Here is a 15169-nt window from a genome sequence, read left to right as displayed (position 1 = left end):
ACAAAAGCCTATTGAAATGTTAAACACATTTTCCAGGCTATTCCTTACCAACATGATCTGATTATGGAAGACATTTCCTATTTTTTGGGCTAATATACTTGAATTTTGCCCTTCAGAAATTTCCACATGGCACCCAGCACTGACCCAGCATTAGCTTTGAAATGTGGTAAAGGTGGTAACATTCCTCAGTTCCTTTGAGCACCATGTGTCCTGAACTCCCAGAATCCTGTTTAGGAGTCAGTCCGGTGGCCAGTCTGACCTTCTGTGCACTTCTGTACACATTCTGGTAACATGTAAATAAACCCTAATCCTGTGTTTCTGTCAGATACTATTCTTTCCCTCTCTTTAGGAATTTTAATTACAAGCTTGGGCTGTAAATTGTGTTCCTGCAAATAAATGGGATCCACGGATGAATAGGACTGAAGAGCTGAGAGGAATAGTGATTGATCCTGAAATACTTCCCTGATTTGCAGTTCCTCACAACAATTTGTCTAAGAGTGCCCTGTACAGGATAGTGTATGATGGCTGGGGTTCTTTGCTCTCACATGCTTGATGCACCTGATGCAAGATCCTCTGCATATAAACTCTTTTCTGCTTTGTACAGAACCGCACACGCAAGAGCTAAAGCTGATGCTGCGGATCAGGCTGCTCAGGCTGCTCGCCAGGAATGTGATATTGCAAGAGCAGTTGCCAGAGAACTTTCACCAAATTTCTACCAACCAGGTAATTGTAGATTGGGGTTTTATGGGGCTATTTGTTTTATAGCAGTGAAAACATTTTGTGTTAACTTCAAGTGTTGATTCCATCTTGAATGTTGTCTTTTATACAGAAGTAAGTCATGTGTATGTCATGAAGAGTGCACATTGTTCAAGGAGATTTTGTTCTCTGTTTTTAATAATTTGGTGACTATTTCTTTGTACGAAAACAGTTGAGTGTTGAAAAGTCAGTATCAAGCATATAACTTTGCCTCAGATTAATAGTTTATTCAGGACAGTATCAAAGACTTAAGCAATGATAAATCAACAGAAATTTGGATTCATTCTATAGTGTGTTTATTAGTGGGAAGATCTATAGGTTTTTTACTGTCCAGTAGAATTCCTGACAGTCTTGGTTAGCGAAGGTCTAAATTTTGGAGAATATTTTACCATTAGACATACATAACCTGCAAGTGAAGCTTCCTCTGTTATGCCTGGGGTGCTCTGTAGAACATTAGTTCTATATTCACAGTGGCATAGAATTAGGTCTGTCCCACCTACATCAGCATTGCAGCCCGTTTTCATCTGTCACAGGCTTTGGAAAGTTGCTGCAGGAAGAAGCAAACTTGGTTTTGCATTGTTTTTCTGTTGTCTTTCCATGAGGTTCATATTTCTGTGTACTGCTCTTTAGCTTAAAATTGGATAGATGAAATGGAACTCCATTTGCCAGTTTAATGTCTTTTCATGTCTGCCCTTTCTTTCACCTGTCAAATTGAGTTGAGTCATATCTTGTTATTACTTCTCAAGGATCTGCCTGTACTCGCATGCTAATAGAGATGATAGCTCTGAGATTCATTTTCACTTACTGTCATTTTCTGCTCATCCTTGTTTCAGACACAAACTTACTTAAATGCACCCATATAGTGAATGCAGGCTATAATGACCCAAAAAAGCAAAGAACAGCATTCTGCAACATTTTCTAATAACGCACCTATTTACTTCAATTTTTAGTTCAAGTGGTCACTATATATAACTTGTTACTAAATCCTTACTGTCAGTTACCTTAGAGAATGCTTGATTTCTTCTTTATTCCGAAGTATTTAGTTGTAGAGAGAGAATGTGTTTTGGGGTTGGGTGCATTGAGGACCTCTTTTTGTATTAATTTAGTGCCTAAGTCAAGGAGTATTCACCTGATTGGAATTTTCATTCCCTTTACCAGTCTTGCAGACTTTCTTTGTACACATCCTGATATAAATTCATCTTTTCTGAACGTGGCAGTCTAGAACTGTTGGCAAAACTCAACAGAACTATTTCCAGTAGTAAGAATTTACTAGCTTTAAAACAGTATAAATATGTACTTTTCACTGTTGGGAATGACCTCAGTACTACCTCTCCTGTGCATTTATATTATTGGCCCATATTTACTGCTATCATAGTCAAGTCGTTTTCATTATTTCATTATTCATTATTTCATTATTTCATTATTTCATTCTCCACCAGCTGAAGAAATCCCAGTTTACAGCAGCAGACCATCTTGCCATTCATAAGTTAAGAAGTTATAACCTTAGCCACACAAATAATTGAAGCATTTGGAAAGAAACTACTAAAAAGCTGCCAAACCCTTCAAATAAAGCAATTACGAGAGTACTTGAGTGAAAATGCCAACATCTGACAGTGTGAAATTTGACACCAAGAAATCACCCAGATCAAGAAGGTGTCTTTTTACTCCCTGCCACAGGAATTGAAGTAGCATTGCTGACAGATCAGCTGAGATATGGGAGAGAAGGTGTGGGATCTTATTTTCCTCTCATTTGAAACTTTTATTCTATTTACAAAAGAGGAGAGTTTGTATCTCGTCCTCAAGTGAAGCTGGATATGTGTGCAATGACACAGCCAAGCATTTCTCAAAGTTTACTTACTCTGTTCTCTGTGTGGAAATATCTCTTGGTTAGCTAGCTCCTAGCAAAAGATAAATATGTTTTCTGGACTCCAAATTTTGAATTCTCTAATTTTTCCCAAGATAGTTAAATACAGCATATTTCTATACATTTGAAAAAAAAAATCTCCTCCCATTATGCAAACAACTTTTAAATACCAAGGTGTTAACTAAATCTCAGTTATCCCAAATAAACTCCTGCAGCTTCACAAATCATTGTGATGATTTCAAGTACTGCCATGCCTGAGATGTTTTCCAGGCTTGGTGTATGTGATACTTTTCTCAGATGCACTTTTTCTGTGTGGTACCAGTTAACCCACTCACTTGTACACATACTTGTTTGTTTAAGCATTTCCAAGAGTCATACCAAGAGTAACTGGACAGTGTTACTGTTAGCTTTTGTCATTTATGGTAATAAAATAGATAACTATTTCCAAGTATTTACGTTCACTCACACAAACAGAAGTAAATATCTGCTTTTCATATAGCATTTTTTCATGTATTTGAATGAAGAGAAGGTAACTGTTATTGCTTCCTAATAGCACTTCTTGGTTTTCTTTTGTTGCTTGAGCTTTTTATTTTTACAGTATCTGTAAGTGCTGCTAAAAGGTATCAGTAAGTGTTCTCTCTCATTCTCTGAAACTATAGTTAAGTGAACCTTTCCATTGTACCAAATAGTCTTGAAAATAGATTATGATGAGAAAGTGTAATTTTTCTCTTCTTTCTTTAACTGTTTAGTAGGGTAGGTAAGCATGCTATCAGCAGTAAATATATGTAGCATATCAACAAGCCTCTTGAAACAGAGACAAAAAGAAGTGAAATACAAATACCTCTCTCTAAATAACAGAAGCATTCTTTTCTGTCTTAATGAGTGATCTCTTAATGAGTGATCTCTTAATTACTTGTAGCCTAAAACCATTTCAATATTTGAAAACCTTTTGATAAAGCTCTTAAATTTCAGGTTCTTAAAAAGCAACTTTCTGGGGCATATAGCCTAATATTACACACAAATTATAATTACAGTGAATATTCATTATTCATTGTACCATGGCAGTTCATACTTCCCAAATCCTTTCTCTCATATTTCACCTTTATGTTCATTAAGGCATTCATCAGAAGCTGCCAAGAGGCTCTACCTTTGTAGTGTAGTTTAAAAGGAGACTCAGAGGAGACCAAAGCAGTAGGAAGTAAAGTAGCATCCAGCAGGTAAGAATAATAATGAGGTACCATAGAAATCTTGAGATTCAGCTCTCCCAGTGATTGATTGCCTTACTATTTGCATATAAGGAAAGCCAAGTATGATTGAAAGGCCAGAGCCATAGTGTAAGGACTCACAAGGTTGCACAGAGCTGTTTTCCCTGAGTTTGTTCATGCTGTTCTCAGGCAAGAAGACCCTGCTTCTACTTTTGCTGTAGCAGATATTTGGCTAGTCATTAATAATTAGGAGGATGTGTGTCTTTGCAGAGCCCTAAACACAAGGCTCTACATTTTGTAGATTTAACAAATGTTGTACTCTTTTTAGAGACCGTACTTTTCTGGCCTTTTTATCAAGAAATAAATTCTGAGAAATCCCAGCTCTGACCTGTTTATTTTCTCCAGGCATCACTAAACTCGTGGATGTGTCAAAAGAGAGCACACCAGGACAGGAAACAAATGAAACCTGAGTCATAGCCTCATTCAGGGGAGTCATCCAGGGACAGTTTGAGATTTGTCTTCACTTAGAGAAAAAATAAGTGCTTTTTTGTGTCTCTTGTAGAACTTAGAGAAGAACAAATGACTGATGGGAATACTGTATCAAAGATGTAACAGAAAAGAAAGGTTTTTGATACTCAGTGAAAAGGGGGAGTATTGTTCTAACCTTGCAAAAGGTTAGTGGATGCTTTGACTGACACATTCATTCTAAATTCTCAGGCTGTCTTTAGGATGTGGTCTTGTAAACACGCTATCAGGAGGTAAACTGAAGTATGGACTTGCACAGATTAGACAGCTAAGCCATAATTGTCTGTGTGCATATATATCCTGCAGCAAATGGATACTGCTCTTTCATTCAGTTTGAATGAATAACATTTGATTAAATGAAAGAAGGGTACAACCACTTTGCTGCAGGGTAAGAGCAGTCTGGGCACTTTACCACAGAGCAGTTAAGGTCTGGAAATTCAGATCTGAATTGTTTTCTGGCAGATTAGTTGTCAGGCCAGCCAGCTGCCAGATGAACATACATGGGTCACCAAAACAATTCATTCAGCCTTTGACCTCCTAAACAAGGCATGAGAGAAATCAAGGAGCAGTTTATAAATTAAAGCTGTCCAAGTTTAGAGATGGACAGAATTTCTTTAGGGGAAATATATGAGCAAAGACTTCCTAATGATAAGAGTAAGAATTTGGCAAGGTTTACTAGTATATTTTACTATAAGATTTGGCTACTGTTAAAGCTTCAATATTAACATGCTGAACATTACTAGTTTCAGAAATAAGCATTTTAAGTTTATTACAGGGCAATTTGTAATGGCCACTAATGCCTCAAAGAGGAACCGTGGTTTACATTCTCTTTTGACCGGTGGTAGATATCTGTAGCTTAAGGAAAAAAACATCCTTCCCATCTTCCTCTTTTCTGCCATCACCACCTCCTCGAGTTCTCAAAATGCAAACTCCATATGGACAGGAAAGAGAGATTTCTGGCTGATGCTAATTAACTGGAATGTACTGGCTAAATGCATGTGTGCCAGACCAGATAGTTTTATTTCAAAAGCCAATTACAATGAGCATTTTGCCTGATAAAGTTACCAGCCATTCCATCAGTTTGTGCCTTAAAGCATACGGAAGCTCTTTCATTATTCTTAGTCATACAAGAGCCTGTTCATTTTCTGAATTTATTCTACATATGATTTCATCATCCTCACAGATCTGTTACTAGGTTTCTTGCTGTGCCATTTTTTCTCTACAATTTATTGCTTCTATCCTCTTTCTACAGAACTCTGGAGAAGGCAGAGCCTGTAGATGTATCCTAATGCACTTCTGTTGTATCCAGAAATCAAAGAAAGAAGGTGCATTGAAAGAAAAAGTGCCAGTTTCAAGCTTTATTCTTGTTCTCCCCTTTCTTTTTATAAGTCATGTCATACCAGTCTTCACAGCATGACTTCCAGATTTATCACCTGTCTCAGCAAGTCCTGGGTACAGATGCCCCCACCCTTCTTTCCACATTTTTCCTCTTGCCCAGGGTGAGGGCCATCCAGCTTGCTGGGAGTCTGTCCTGCTGCACTGCCTGACACACCTGCTGGCTCAACCCACTCCTCAGTGTTCCTGCAATGCATCTGGGACAGGAGAGCCTGCTTGGGAGAAGGCAAAGCAAAGGGAGTTTGCAGAGGCATAGCCTTAATTATTCAGGATGCTTTCTCAGTCTCTCAAAGATACTTTTGAGTCACATAATCAAATTATTTGCTTAGGAAAAAATATGCCTTATTAGTTTTGAGCAAATAAACTTTTAAAACTAATAACAGAGAACCAGTTTCCGGTAGAAAGATAAAGCTGTCACAATCACTATAATTTTCACAGACTTGCATAAGTAGTGAGCTAGGTGATTTGCATCCAGATGAAATTCATGGTAGCTTAGTAAAGGCTGCAGGATCTGACTATGAAACTAGTTGAAGCCTGGACTAACTTCAGTGCTGTGTTGCTATCTCAGAATAACTTTTCATATTCTAGCCTGGGTGTACATATCTAATCTGGCACTATGGGAGTGTTAGTTACAGGTGTAGTCTGAGAGAAAGAGGTGAGTGCTCCCTTTCTCCTGTTAAAAATTGTTCATTTGCTCTGAAAAAGAACCATTCCTTCCAGGACACTGTTGGCCTGCTCCAGTGAATTTCTATATTGGTCTGTCATGGTGTCCAGCCAAGGACAAGATGAAGTAGGGTCTATCACATGGGAGTATTATCACAGTGTCAAAATTTCCATTATAAATCCTATTTATAACCGTGTCATAAATATTTGTTCCATGTTGAAATTCAGCTAACAAAGAACTGAGAACTTTACTTACAGTGCTAATTTTCAGTTGAGTATGGTGATCTATTTTGAAAGGATTTTATTATACTAGTGGAGATTTAAATTATGTTTAAAAGGTTAGGTTTCTCCTGTTACACTTTTAACATGTGATGTTGGCCATTAGAGAAAAATAATCTTTGCAGCTGCATTCTGTGTTTGTCAAGGCCACAGAAATAGATGGGTAATGTAGATGCCCTTTTATTCCAAGAAAGTGTGCAAAATTTAAGACTTACTTAAAATTAGAGAGAATCTAGGGAGATGCCCAAAAAGTATTACAGACCTGAATAATGTAGAATAATGTTCAGTGTGATTCATCAGAATCTCAACGTGGTAGACCATGTTGAGAATTTGGAGGAGATGAAGATTTCTGCCTATTAGTTCAGTAATAGTGATTCATTCAGATTATTGTCTGAGCAGGAGTAAAACCTGGAACTGAAACACAGCCAGCATGGAATTGGTATTTTTTGTATGGTGAAATTAAACAGGATGAAAATTGTAAAAGAAAGGTAGAGAGTCCAAGAACAGAATAATTGGAGGTTATTTTCCTTGAAAGTATGGTTTAAAAATGAAAGAAAAATATGGATGAATTAAAAGGATAAATCACAAATGTTAACAGGTGAGACTTGTTCCAGAAGAGGAGAATGGTTGCCTGTGTCAAAAGAGGGTAGTAGTGTAGTGCTGATACTGAAATGTGGCTAAGAAAATCACAGAGGTTCCTCAAAAAGTATCAGATGAAGAGCAGAAAGTATTTTGCCAGGGGCAGTTGCCAAACTGAAGAGTATGGGATAGATTTGGAGGAGAGAGCAGTAAATGGATATTGCAAACTTAGACTTTAGAAATGAAAACTTAAAGCACTAATGGGAAGGGGAAGAAATGACACTGTGTGAGGTCAGAATGGTAAGTGGCATGGTAAGTGGGGTTTCTCTTAAAGTACAAAAGAATGAGAACATATTGGAAAGAAGCAAGATTTGGATGAAAGACTAAGCAGCTCATATACCCTCGTTTTAGCAGAATTAAATTGATTGTTGTGTTTCTCCAGTTCTGTCATTTGCAGTGCAGCAGTCACTCCAGGCTCTTACACTTTGCAATTAATTTCAATGCTAGATACAAGAAATTAATTTTGCTGGAAGTGTGGTACAGCTTAATGAGTACTGGTTTTGAAAAATATTGGATTAACCCTCAACCCTCCAAGAAAATTCATAAAGCCATATATTTCAAAAGCAGTAAATTTCAAATCTCTTTATTTTACTCCTGTTCATAATTTCCAGTGTATTTTCTAGAAATACAAGGTGATAAAGGAGACTTCTAAAAAAATTAAGTCTGACATCATATCATATAATCATTAATCCCTTAGAATTATCTGGAGTTTTAATTTTAGATAGTAATGCATCTCTAGATCTGTAGAATCAGTGGAGTCTGAAGCTGTCTAGTTTTTCCATGTTATTTCACCTATCTGTATATTCAAAATTAATGTTGGTTGGTTGTTTGCTGGCACACATGTATTTACTGTCTTTCCGGTTTTGAGACTTTTTGGAAGATATTCCAGAGGCATAAGAAATGTTGACATCTACAACCCAAGCCCTGAGTGCATATCCTAGGCTCTGCTTTTTTCTGTAGTGGAAGAACAGAAGGGTGTTCTCAGAAAAACAGGCACTGTCTCTTTATGAAATAAGGATTTTAAAAGAGGTAAAGATTAAAAGGGCTTTGGCAAAAAATTCACTTGTTTATTGAATTTACTGGAAAACAGTTCTTAAGACAGGCTGACAGACTTGGCCAGTTGGACAGCAGACATGAACCTGCTCCTGTTAAGGTCAGTTGCCAAAGTCCCATGGAGCAGGATGATAGCCATGCACTTGAAATGTGATAAGAGAAGTAGCTAATACCCTTCCAGGCTGTATATACAGAAGCACGTCATGGAGAATGGTCCCTTCTCTGCATGATCCCAGTGACAGACACAGAGTCTGAAATACTGTGTAGAACGTTGGGGATCATCATGTCAGAAAGATCTGGACCTGCTGGGAGAAATGTAAAGAAGTGTGAATTCTAGTGAGTAAAGACAGTTATTATGCCACATTAACAGTCTCTCTCTATATTTAAAATTCATCTTCCAGAGAAGATGCACTTGCAATGAGAATAGGATTACAGCCTTTCACTTCTGCCCATCCTTTAAGAGCTTAAAAAAATCCTACTTTTGCAGTTAACAGCTGCCCCAGTGCAGTTCAGATGAAGTAAAGTAGTCTCTAGGTTTTCTGTGAAAAAGCTAAAATTTTACCTTCTGAGTTATCGCCTGTTAAACAGCCTGCAGGCTTAGAAGCATTCAAGTAGATTATAGTGCATGTGTTATTTGGCTGGGATCATTCACATTAAATACAATGTCTACATATTATCTACCCTGGAAAAATGAAGCCTGTCCTAGATACAGGAGTCATATGCATCACCATGTAATCTTGAAGATATTTTTTGAAGTTCTGTCAGTATTCATCAACAGAAAGGCTGGGTAAGTAAAGCAAGCCATAATTAAGATTGCTGGTCACGGGCAGTTTCTGTGTCCATAAGCTGATGTGCCAGTGAGGTGTTAGAGATACTTGTGCAGCACTCATAGTGCCCTCTACCAGGTAAGATAAATTTGTTGCATTTTTCAGATGGTATTGAATCCAGAAGTATAAAGGCTTACAGACTGCTATGCAGATACAGTTAGGAAATGTTGCCCTGTTTTGGAAATACCACAGCTACTTCAGTCACCTGCTAAAGCAGTTACAGGAATGGAGCAGAGATTGGGTACATAAGAATAAATTAATAGGTGCTGATGCCAGGCAGTTTTTGAAATTCATTAGTGTGTATGTGTCTGCACTTTAATGATGCATTTATAAACCATTAGAGGAAGAAAATCTTTTTTTTAGGGATTCTTTTATCTTTAATGATTCTTTAGTTATTGGTTAATACAAAAGAGCAAATTACAAAAACACTGCTTAGGTTCTGAATGCAGGTGTGTTAATGGTAGGGTAACTCAAATTAATTTCAGATTGGAGGAACTGACATGGAGAGAAGAGGCAGTCTGGTTTTTGTACCAGTAGGAATTGCATTAATATCTGTTTCATCGTCCTACTGCTAGACTCACAAGTTTGTGATGTTACCTATGATGTGAATTGTTTGGCTGAAGTCCATTTCCTTTTCTGTTGCCATTGCTGTTGCTGGCAGCTCAAGTGTGCTTGAGTTGACGTTGTGATACTTTCCAAAAGCATTGTGAGATAACACGGTGTCATATGCTTTTCAACAAATACCTGTGCAAAATGCAGAGACACTGGCAGTAAAGTAGTCAGGTCACACCAAGAACTGTATTGTGCTGTGTAAATATCACAGCAGAGTAAACACAGAGGCATAAAAACTTGGGTTTGGCCAAAGTCTGTGTGTGTGTGTGTCTCTGTACGTGGGGCTAGTAAATAAGTAACTCAAGGCTTTTGATCTCCGTCTAGTCCATGTCAAGGAAGCATTTGGTGGGGGTTTTGAGAAGGCTGTGTCATTTTCATTGATGTCACAGTCAGGAAAATAAAGCATTGGCAGATATTTTAAATATGGTAGATAGATATTCTAGCAAAACTATGCAGAAGTTGTTCGGGATACTGCACAAAACTGTTCCCTGAGCAGGTATAAAGTAGCAACCTTGATGTGCAAGAATTTTGTGGTTTGGGTTCTTCTGAACAAGATACTTAATAAGCAATTTCTACCAGCGAATACTTTCTGTAGGTCCTTATCTTTACTTAGCAAGAAGGAAAATTTGCATTTCCATTTGCTTTGAACCCTGCTTGTATTCAGTGATGCTAGCTTTTAAAGTTAGTCCTAGGTGGACTAGGACTCCTTGGGAAGATATTCTGACTTTTACATTGCTGGATGATGATGTGGCTTTGTCAGGTTGTGGCAATAGTAAAATATCACCTTATATTCTATCTCTTTGTCATATGTTTCAGTCATGTTGGTAGCTCATGGTTTCAAAGACAGGAGGCTGCCAGATCAAATCAGAACAATTCCATAAACTAAACACATGTAGGCATCAATCTCCATGATGCTCGTGGATTTAGTGAGTAGCTGTTGGCACATGCTAGCTGCAGTCTTGCCTCTAGTCCAGCATGACAAGGAAGACCACCAGGAATACTGCTAAAGGAAGCAGCAATGCTAGCAACAGAATGAGAAGCCCTGAAAGTGTAAGCTGGAGAAAACTTCGGCAAAGGGAAGGTATCTTCAAAGAGGGAGGAGTAGGAAATGCGGATTTGCAATTAAGAGTGAATTAAGAAATATCCTAAATAATAAACATTATATTTTGGAGTAATTTTTGGATTGTGAAAAAAAATGGACTCCTCTCCCTCTTGCTTGCATTGTAGTAGTTTGCTTTCCTAGGCCACCGTGATACTTCCATGCTGGTATATTAAGTCCAGGGGGGAAAAAAAAAATAATTTTAAGGCAGCCAAATGGAGTTTTAAAATTGATTCAGGAAAGATTTTTTTATTTGTCCTTAGCTAGGGGAGCTGCTTAATAGCATTTAAAATGCTGGTCATACCTCAAACACTGGAACAGGCTTTTCTAGAGAGGTGATTGATGCCTCAGGATTGTCAGTGTTCTAGAGGTATTTGGACAATGCCCTTAGTAACAGGCTTTAACTTTTGCTCAGCTCTGAATTAGTCAGTGACTTGGACAAGATGATTGTTCTAAGTCCCTTTCGACTGAAATGTCCTGTTCTATTCTACTCATACCTAAGTCAAGCAGAGCTGTTCTCTCAGAGCCCTCTTGCTCTTTAAGCACCTTGCCTTAAATCCTTTCATTTCTCTGGCAATAATTTTTAATTTCCAGACCTATTCAGTCCCAGTTCAGTCTATCAAACATTACTAAAAACATAACCATATCTCTGCTGCAGTGAGTTCATCAACACATTTTGCACATGGCATTGCCCAGCCCTCCATTCAGTTGGGCTGAATTCAAGCCAGCAGCCTAGCACTTAACAGGTTTTTTTTTGTTCCCTGTTACCAGTATAACCACCAGAAAATTAAGAACAAAACAGAGGAAGTACTAATGATATTAATTATAGTTCTTCTCCCTCCTTTCATATCTCCCCAATGAAGAAATAATAATAAACCCTACATTTCTAAAATTTACTGAATATAGTTATTTGCACTTCCATAATGACTCACTGAATCATTTATTTTAAGAGATTGATAATTGATTATTTATATTTCTTCACCTACATTTACCATCCTGAGGAATTCTTTTATACTGGATGTCCTATCCTTAGAAAGCCTAACATAAGGAAGAAAGGTCCTATATTAATTGATCTTCTGATTGATCACTTGGCTTTTCACAGTTTTATTAAGTTCATCAGAATAGCAAAGCAGTGTTACTGTGAGAGCATACCTATTGTTGCTGACAGTGGCATATTAGAAAACCATCAAAAACATCAGAAGATAAACCAAATTGTTTTCACTGGCTTATTTCATGAACAGTATCTATCAACCTGCAGTGCCAACACTAAAGTATACACTTTCTTTTTTTAGTACAGTTCCTTTAAATACAAAAGTCTTAAGCTTTTGCTTCAACCATCTCATGCTCTGGATTTGTATTAGGGTATAATCTGCAGTAAGAAACTTATTTGTCATTTATTATTTCCTTCTCTCTTTGAATGTTGATTTGGTAGATCAGCTCTCAGCTTTTTCAGCAAGAAGACATTTGTGGTAGGCAACAAACTTATGGCCAAAGTGCTGGGTGGAGTTTTCTTTACTCAGGAGACTTACACTCCATTCCTAGTTTTGACAAAGGCTTTCTCAGCACCTTTAAGTTTGTCAAAGATTTAGAAAAGCTTTAAGCATGTTGGTACTTTATTCACAGCTGAGCACTAAATTCAGAAAGGTTATTCAGATGAAACATGTGCTTTGGGTCATTATTTCCTGTTGGGTTAGCTTCCCCTTCACTAAAATGGGCTATTGGTATAAGCTTTAGTTTTGTACTTCTAGACTGTGAACTTTTCAGATCAGGAATTCTCTTCTTTTTTTGTACAAGTGTTGAGTAGTTCAGTAAAAAGAGGCCTCTAATCTTGGAAGGTTTGCATATAGACTGCAGTGTTCTGAGTGAGCAAGTAACTTTGATGGTGTCACCATTACCCCACAGACAGTTGTTAAACATTACAGTGAAAATGGAGCATCCTTCCACTAACAGTTCATACATGTGAACAAAATTAGGAGGTGAGTTATGTGCTTCACATTTGGAATTTATCTATAAGCACAACATGAATTTTCTCATAATGATGAAATTATAGTATTGTTTCTTATTTGGATTACTCTTTATAGACCTATTTGTTAACTTTCTATGTGGCACTAAAGATAGGTTACATCACATAACATGTACCAGAAATAAGCATATGTTTATCTAATAAGTACTTCCAACATACCTTGAAATTGAATCACATCACTCAGCATCAATAGTACTTTAAATATTATATTCTTAAAAGAATGTTCCGGAGCCTGCATTAGTGGCATTACAGTCTTCTTTTGCTTTCAGTTGATAAAAAAAAATTGCAATATGAAATGCTTATTTTTCCTGAATTGGTAAGCATGGTAAGATATTTAAAAAATCACTGATGCAATTTCATGTATGCCTTTTCCCTCACTATCTTAGATGTGTTCTACCATCCCTCTCAAGCTTCGGCTTTCATTCTGATCTGATGAGGCACAAGGTCTCTTCTCAGCCTTCTTGGGAAGCAGTGGCTGCATTTACAGTGTCCTGCAAGATGACATTTTCAGATGCTCCTTGAGCCACAATCCTGCCACAGCCCTATGCTGCCAATACGTGTGCCTCACTAGGCCATGGGGGAAAGCATGTGGCTGTCACCTCCTTAAAAATGCTGTGGCAGAACCAGGGCATCCTTCTCTTCTCATTTACAGGGCTGGCCGTGCTGTCACATCACTTACTGGAGCCCTTCCAGGAGGAAGGACATATTACATAAGAAATTCACAAGAAATCCTAGATTTAGAGCAACCATGAGTGCATCTTCAACCAAAGCAAAGCTTCCCTCACCCCACAGCCATCACTGAAATGCTGTTCAAGCTGACCATCAGGCTGTGTGAGATTCTGTGCACACATCCACACAGTCCTTTGGCTTTCAGAGGCTATTCTCCCCAAATACTGGCTAACTCACACTTCAGTGGTGCCATCCAGTTGCTGGCATCACAACAGGTGTGTGAGCCAAAACCACCCTGTGGCTGACCTTGACTGAGTAAAGGAGCATCAGTTTTGATCCAATGGTAGCACAGCCAGCATGTCACCATGAGAAAACACACAAGTTCATCTTAGCTTGGTTAGATAACACTTCTTGGTTCTACATTCCAGACCAGGTTCTCCTTAGGCATTCAGATGTATCATATCTAGATCTACTGCTTGCTTGAACTGCAGACTGAAGAACCAGAGTGCCGTGTTTATTTCCTGGTCAGATAATGCCACTTTACCCTCAAATTCTATTCTCTTCCTCATTAAGATCAGCCAGCTAAGAAATGTTACCCGAAAGGATGTAAGTGACTCTTGGCCCTTGGTTCTTTAAACTTGTGCTGTAGATTGCTCTTATGATGAAGGACTCCCTTACCCATGTCTGTAGAGTCATGTCTTTAACAAAGGGGACAAGTTAAATCCTGGCAGCTCTTAGTTCTTGGAAGGAGTGGGAGCTGAGTTCTTGCTGCTTGGAGTCAGTGGTTGGGACAGGTGCACAATCCAATTGTATTGGATACAGTGAACAGATGTTTAAAAAGGATTTGGACAATCTCCAAAGGGAACTTCAGCAAAGGGCCAAGAATTTCAGTGTTGGAAAGACTTGCCTGACAAGACTGGAGGCAAGGGATGTATCTCTAATATCCATATGTGATGTTCTGGGGGTGGGAGGGAGGGCTGCTGTGCTGTGTTAAGGCAATGGCTGAATGTCTGGTCAGACACCCTCAGATGTTACCTGGATGCAGCATTCTCTGGTGGAGCTCAGTGTCAGATAGCATCAAATATTTCCAAATACCCAGTGAAAGTGTGGCATTGTTAGCCTGTTGAAACTTAACTTCTTTGGAAAGCTCCAGATTATATTTTTATTTTGCTTTTAAGTTTTTTACTCTTCACTCCACCAGTCTCTTGGTGAGACATGGGCAGCTGAGACCATGGGTTCCCTTCTGTTTTCAAAAATTCCAATAGCTTGGAGGTCTCTTGATGAGAGGGATTTTCTCTGGCCAACTTTGGGAGGCTTTTAGTTGGTTGCAGGAAGGGGTGGAGAGGAATGACATTTCTGAAGTAATTTCTGATGTCATTTTCTGATGTTTTCCTTATGAAAGTGTCTTCAGTTTGTGAAGTGCTGTCAGATATTAGTAAAAGTCAAGTCTTTACATAAATGAGGCAGTGCAGAGCTGTCACAGTATGTGAATTTTCAGAATTTAGGCAGCATTGTAGGACTTAAGAGATGGTGTTCCAATTAGATGCTTTAGCCACAGCA

The 15169-nt window shown here is 38.2% G+C and overlaps 1 protein-coding gene across 4 annotated transcripts in view; it reads left to right on the top strand.

Moving 5' to 3' along the window:
* JPH1 (junctophilin 1) overlaps window positions 1-15169 on the top strand; it is an 83630-nt gene that overhangs the window by 54281 nt on the left and 14180 nt on the right. For all 4 annotated transcript variants that reach the window (XM_036403291.2, XM_036403273.2, XM_036403283.2 and 1 more), the window contains exon 3: window positions 605-723. In XM_036403291.2, the coding sequence (XP_036259184.1) occupies window positions 605-723 (119 nt within the window). The remainder of the gene's footprint in view (window positions 1-604; window positions 724-15169) is intronic.

The sequence above is a fragment of the Molothrus ater genome, chromosome 1 (assembly GCF_012460135.2).
Source record: "Molothrus ater isolate BHLD 08-10-18 breed brown headed cowbird chromosome 1, BPBGC_Mater_1.1, whole genome shotgun sequence".
In the NCBI taxonomy this organism is placed as follows: domain Eukaryota; kingdom Metazoa; phylum Chordata; class Aves; order Passeriformes; family Icteridae; genus Molothrus; species Molothrus ater.
The sequence above is the reverse complement of the archived record's forward strand: the minus strand, read 5'-3'. Positions and strand labels throughout refer to the sequence as shown.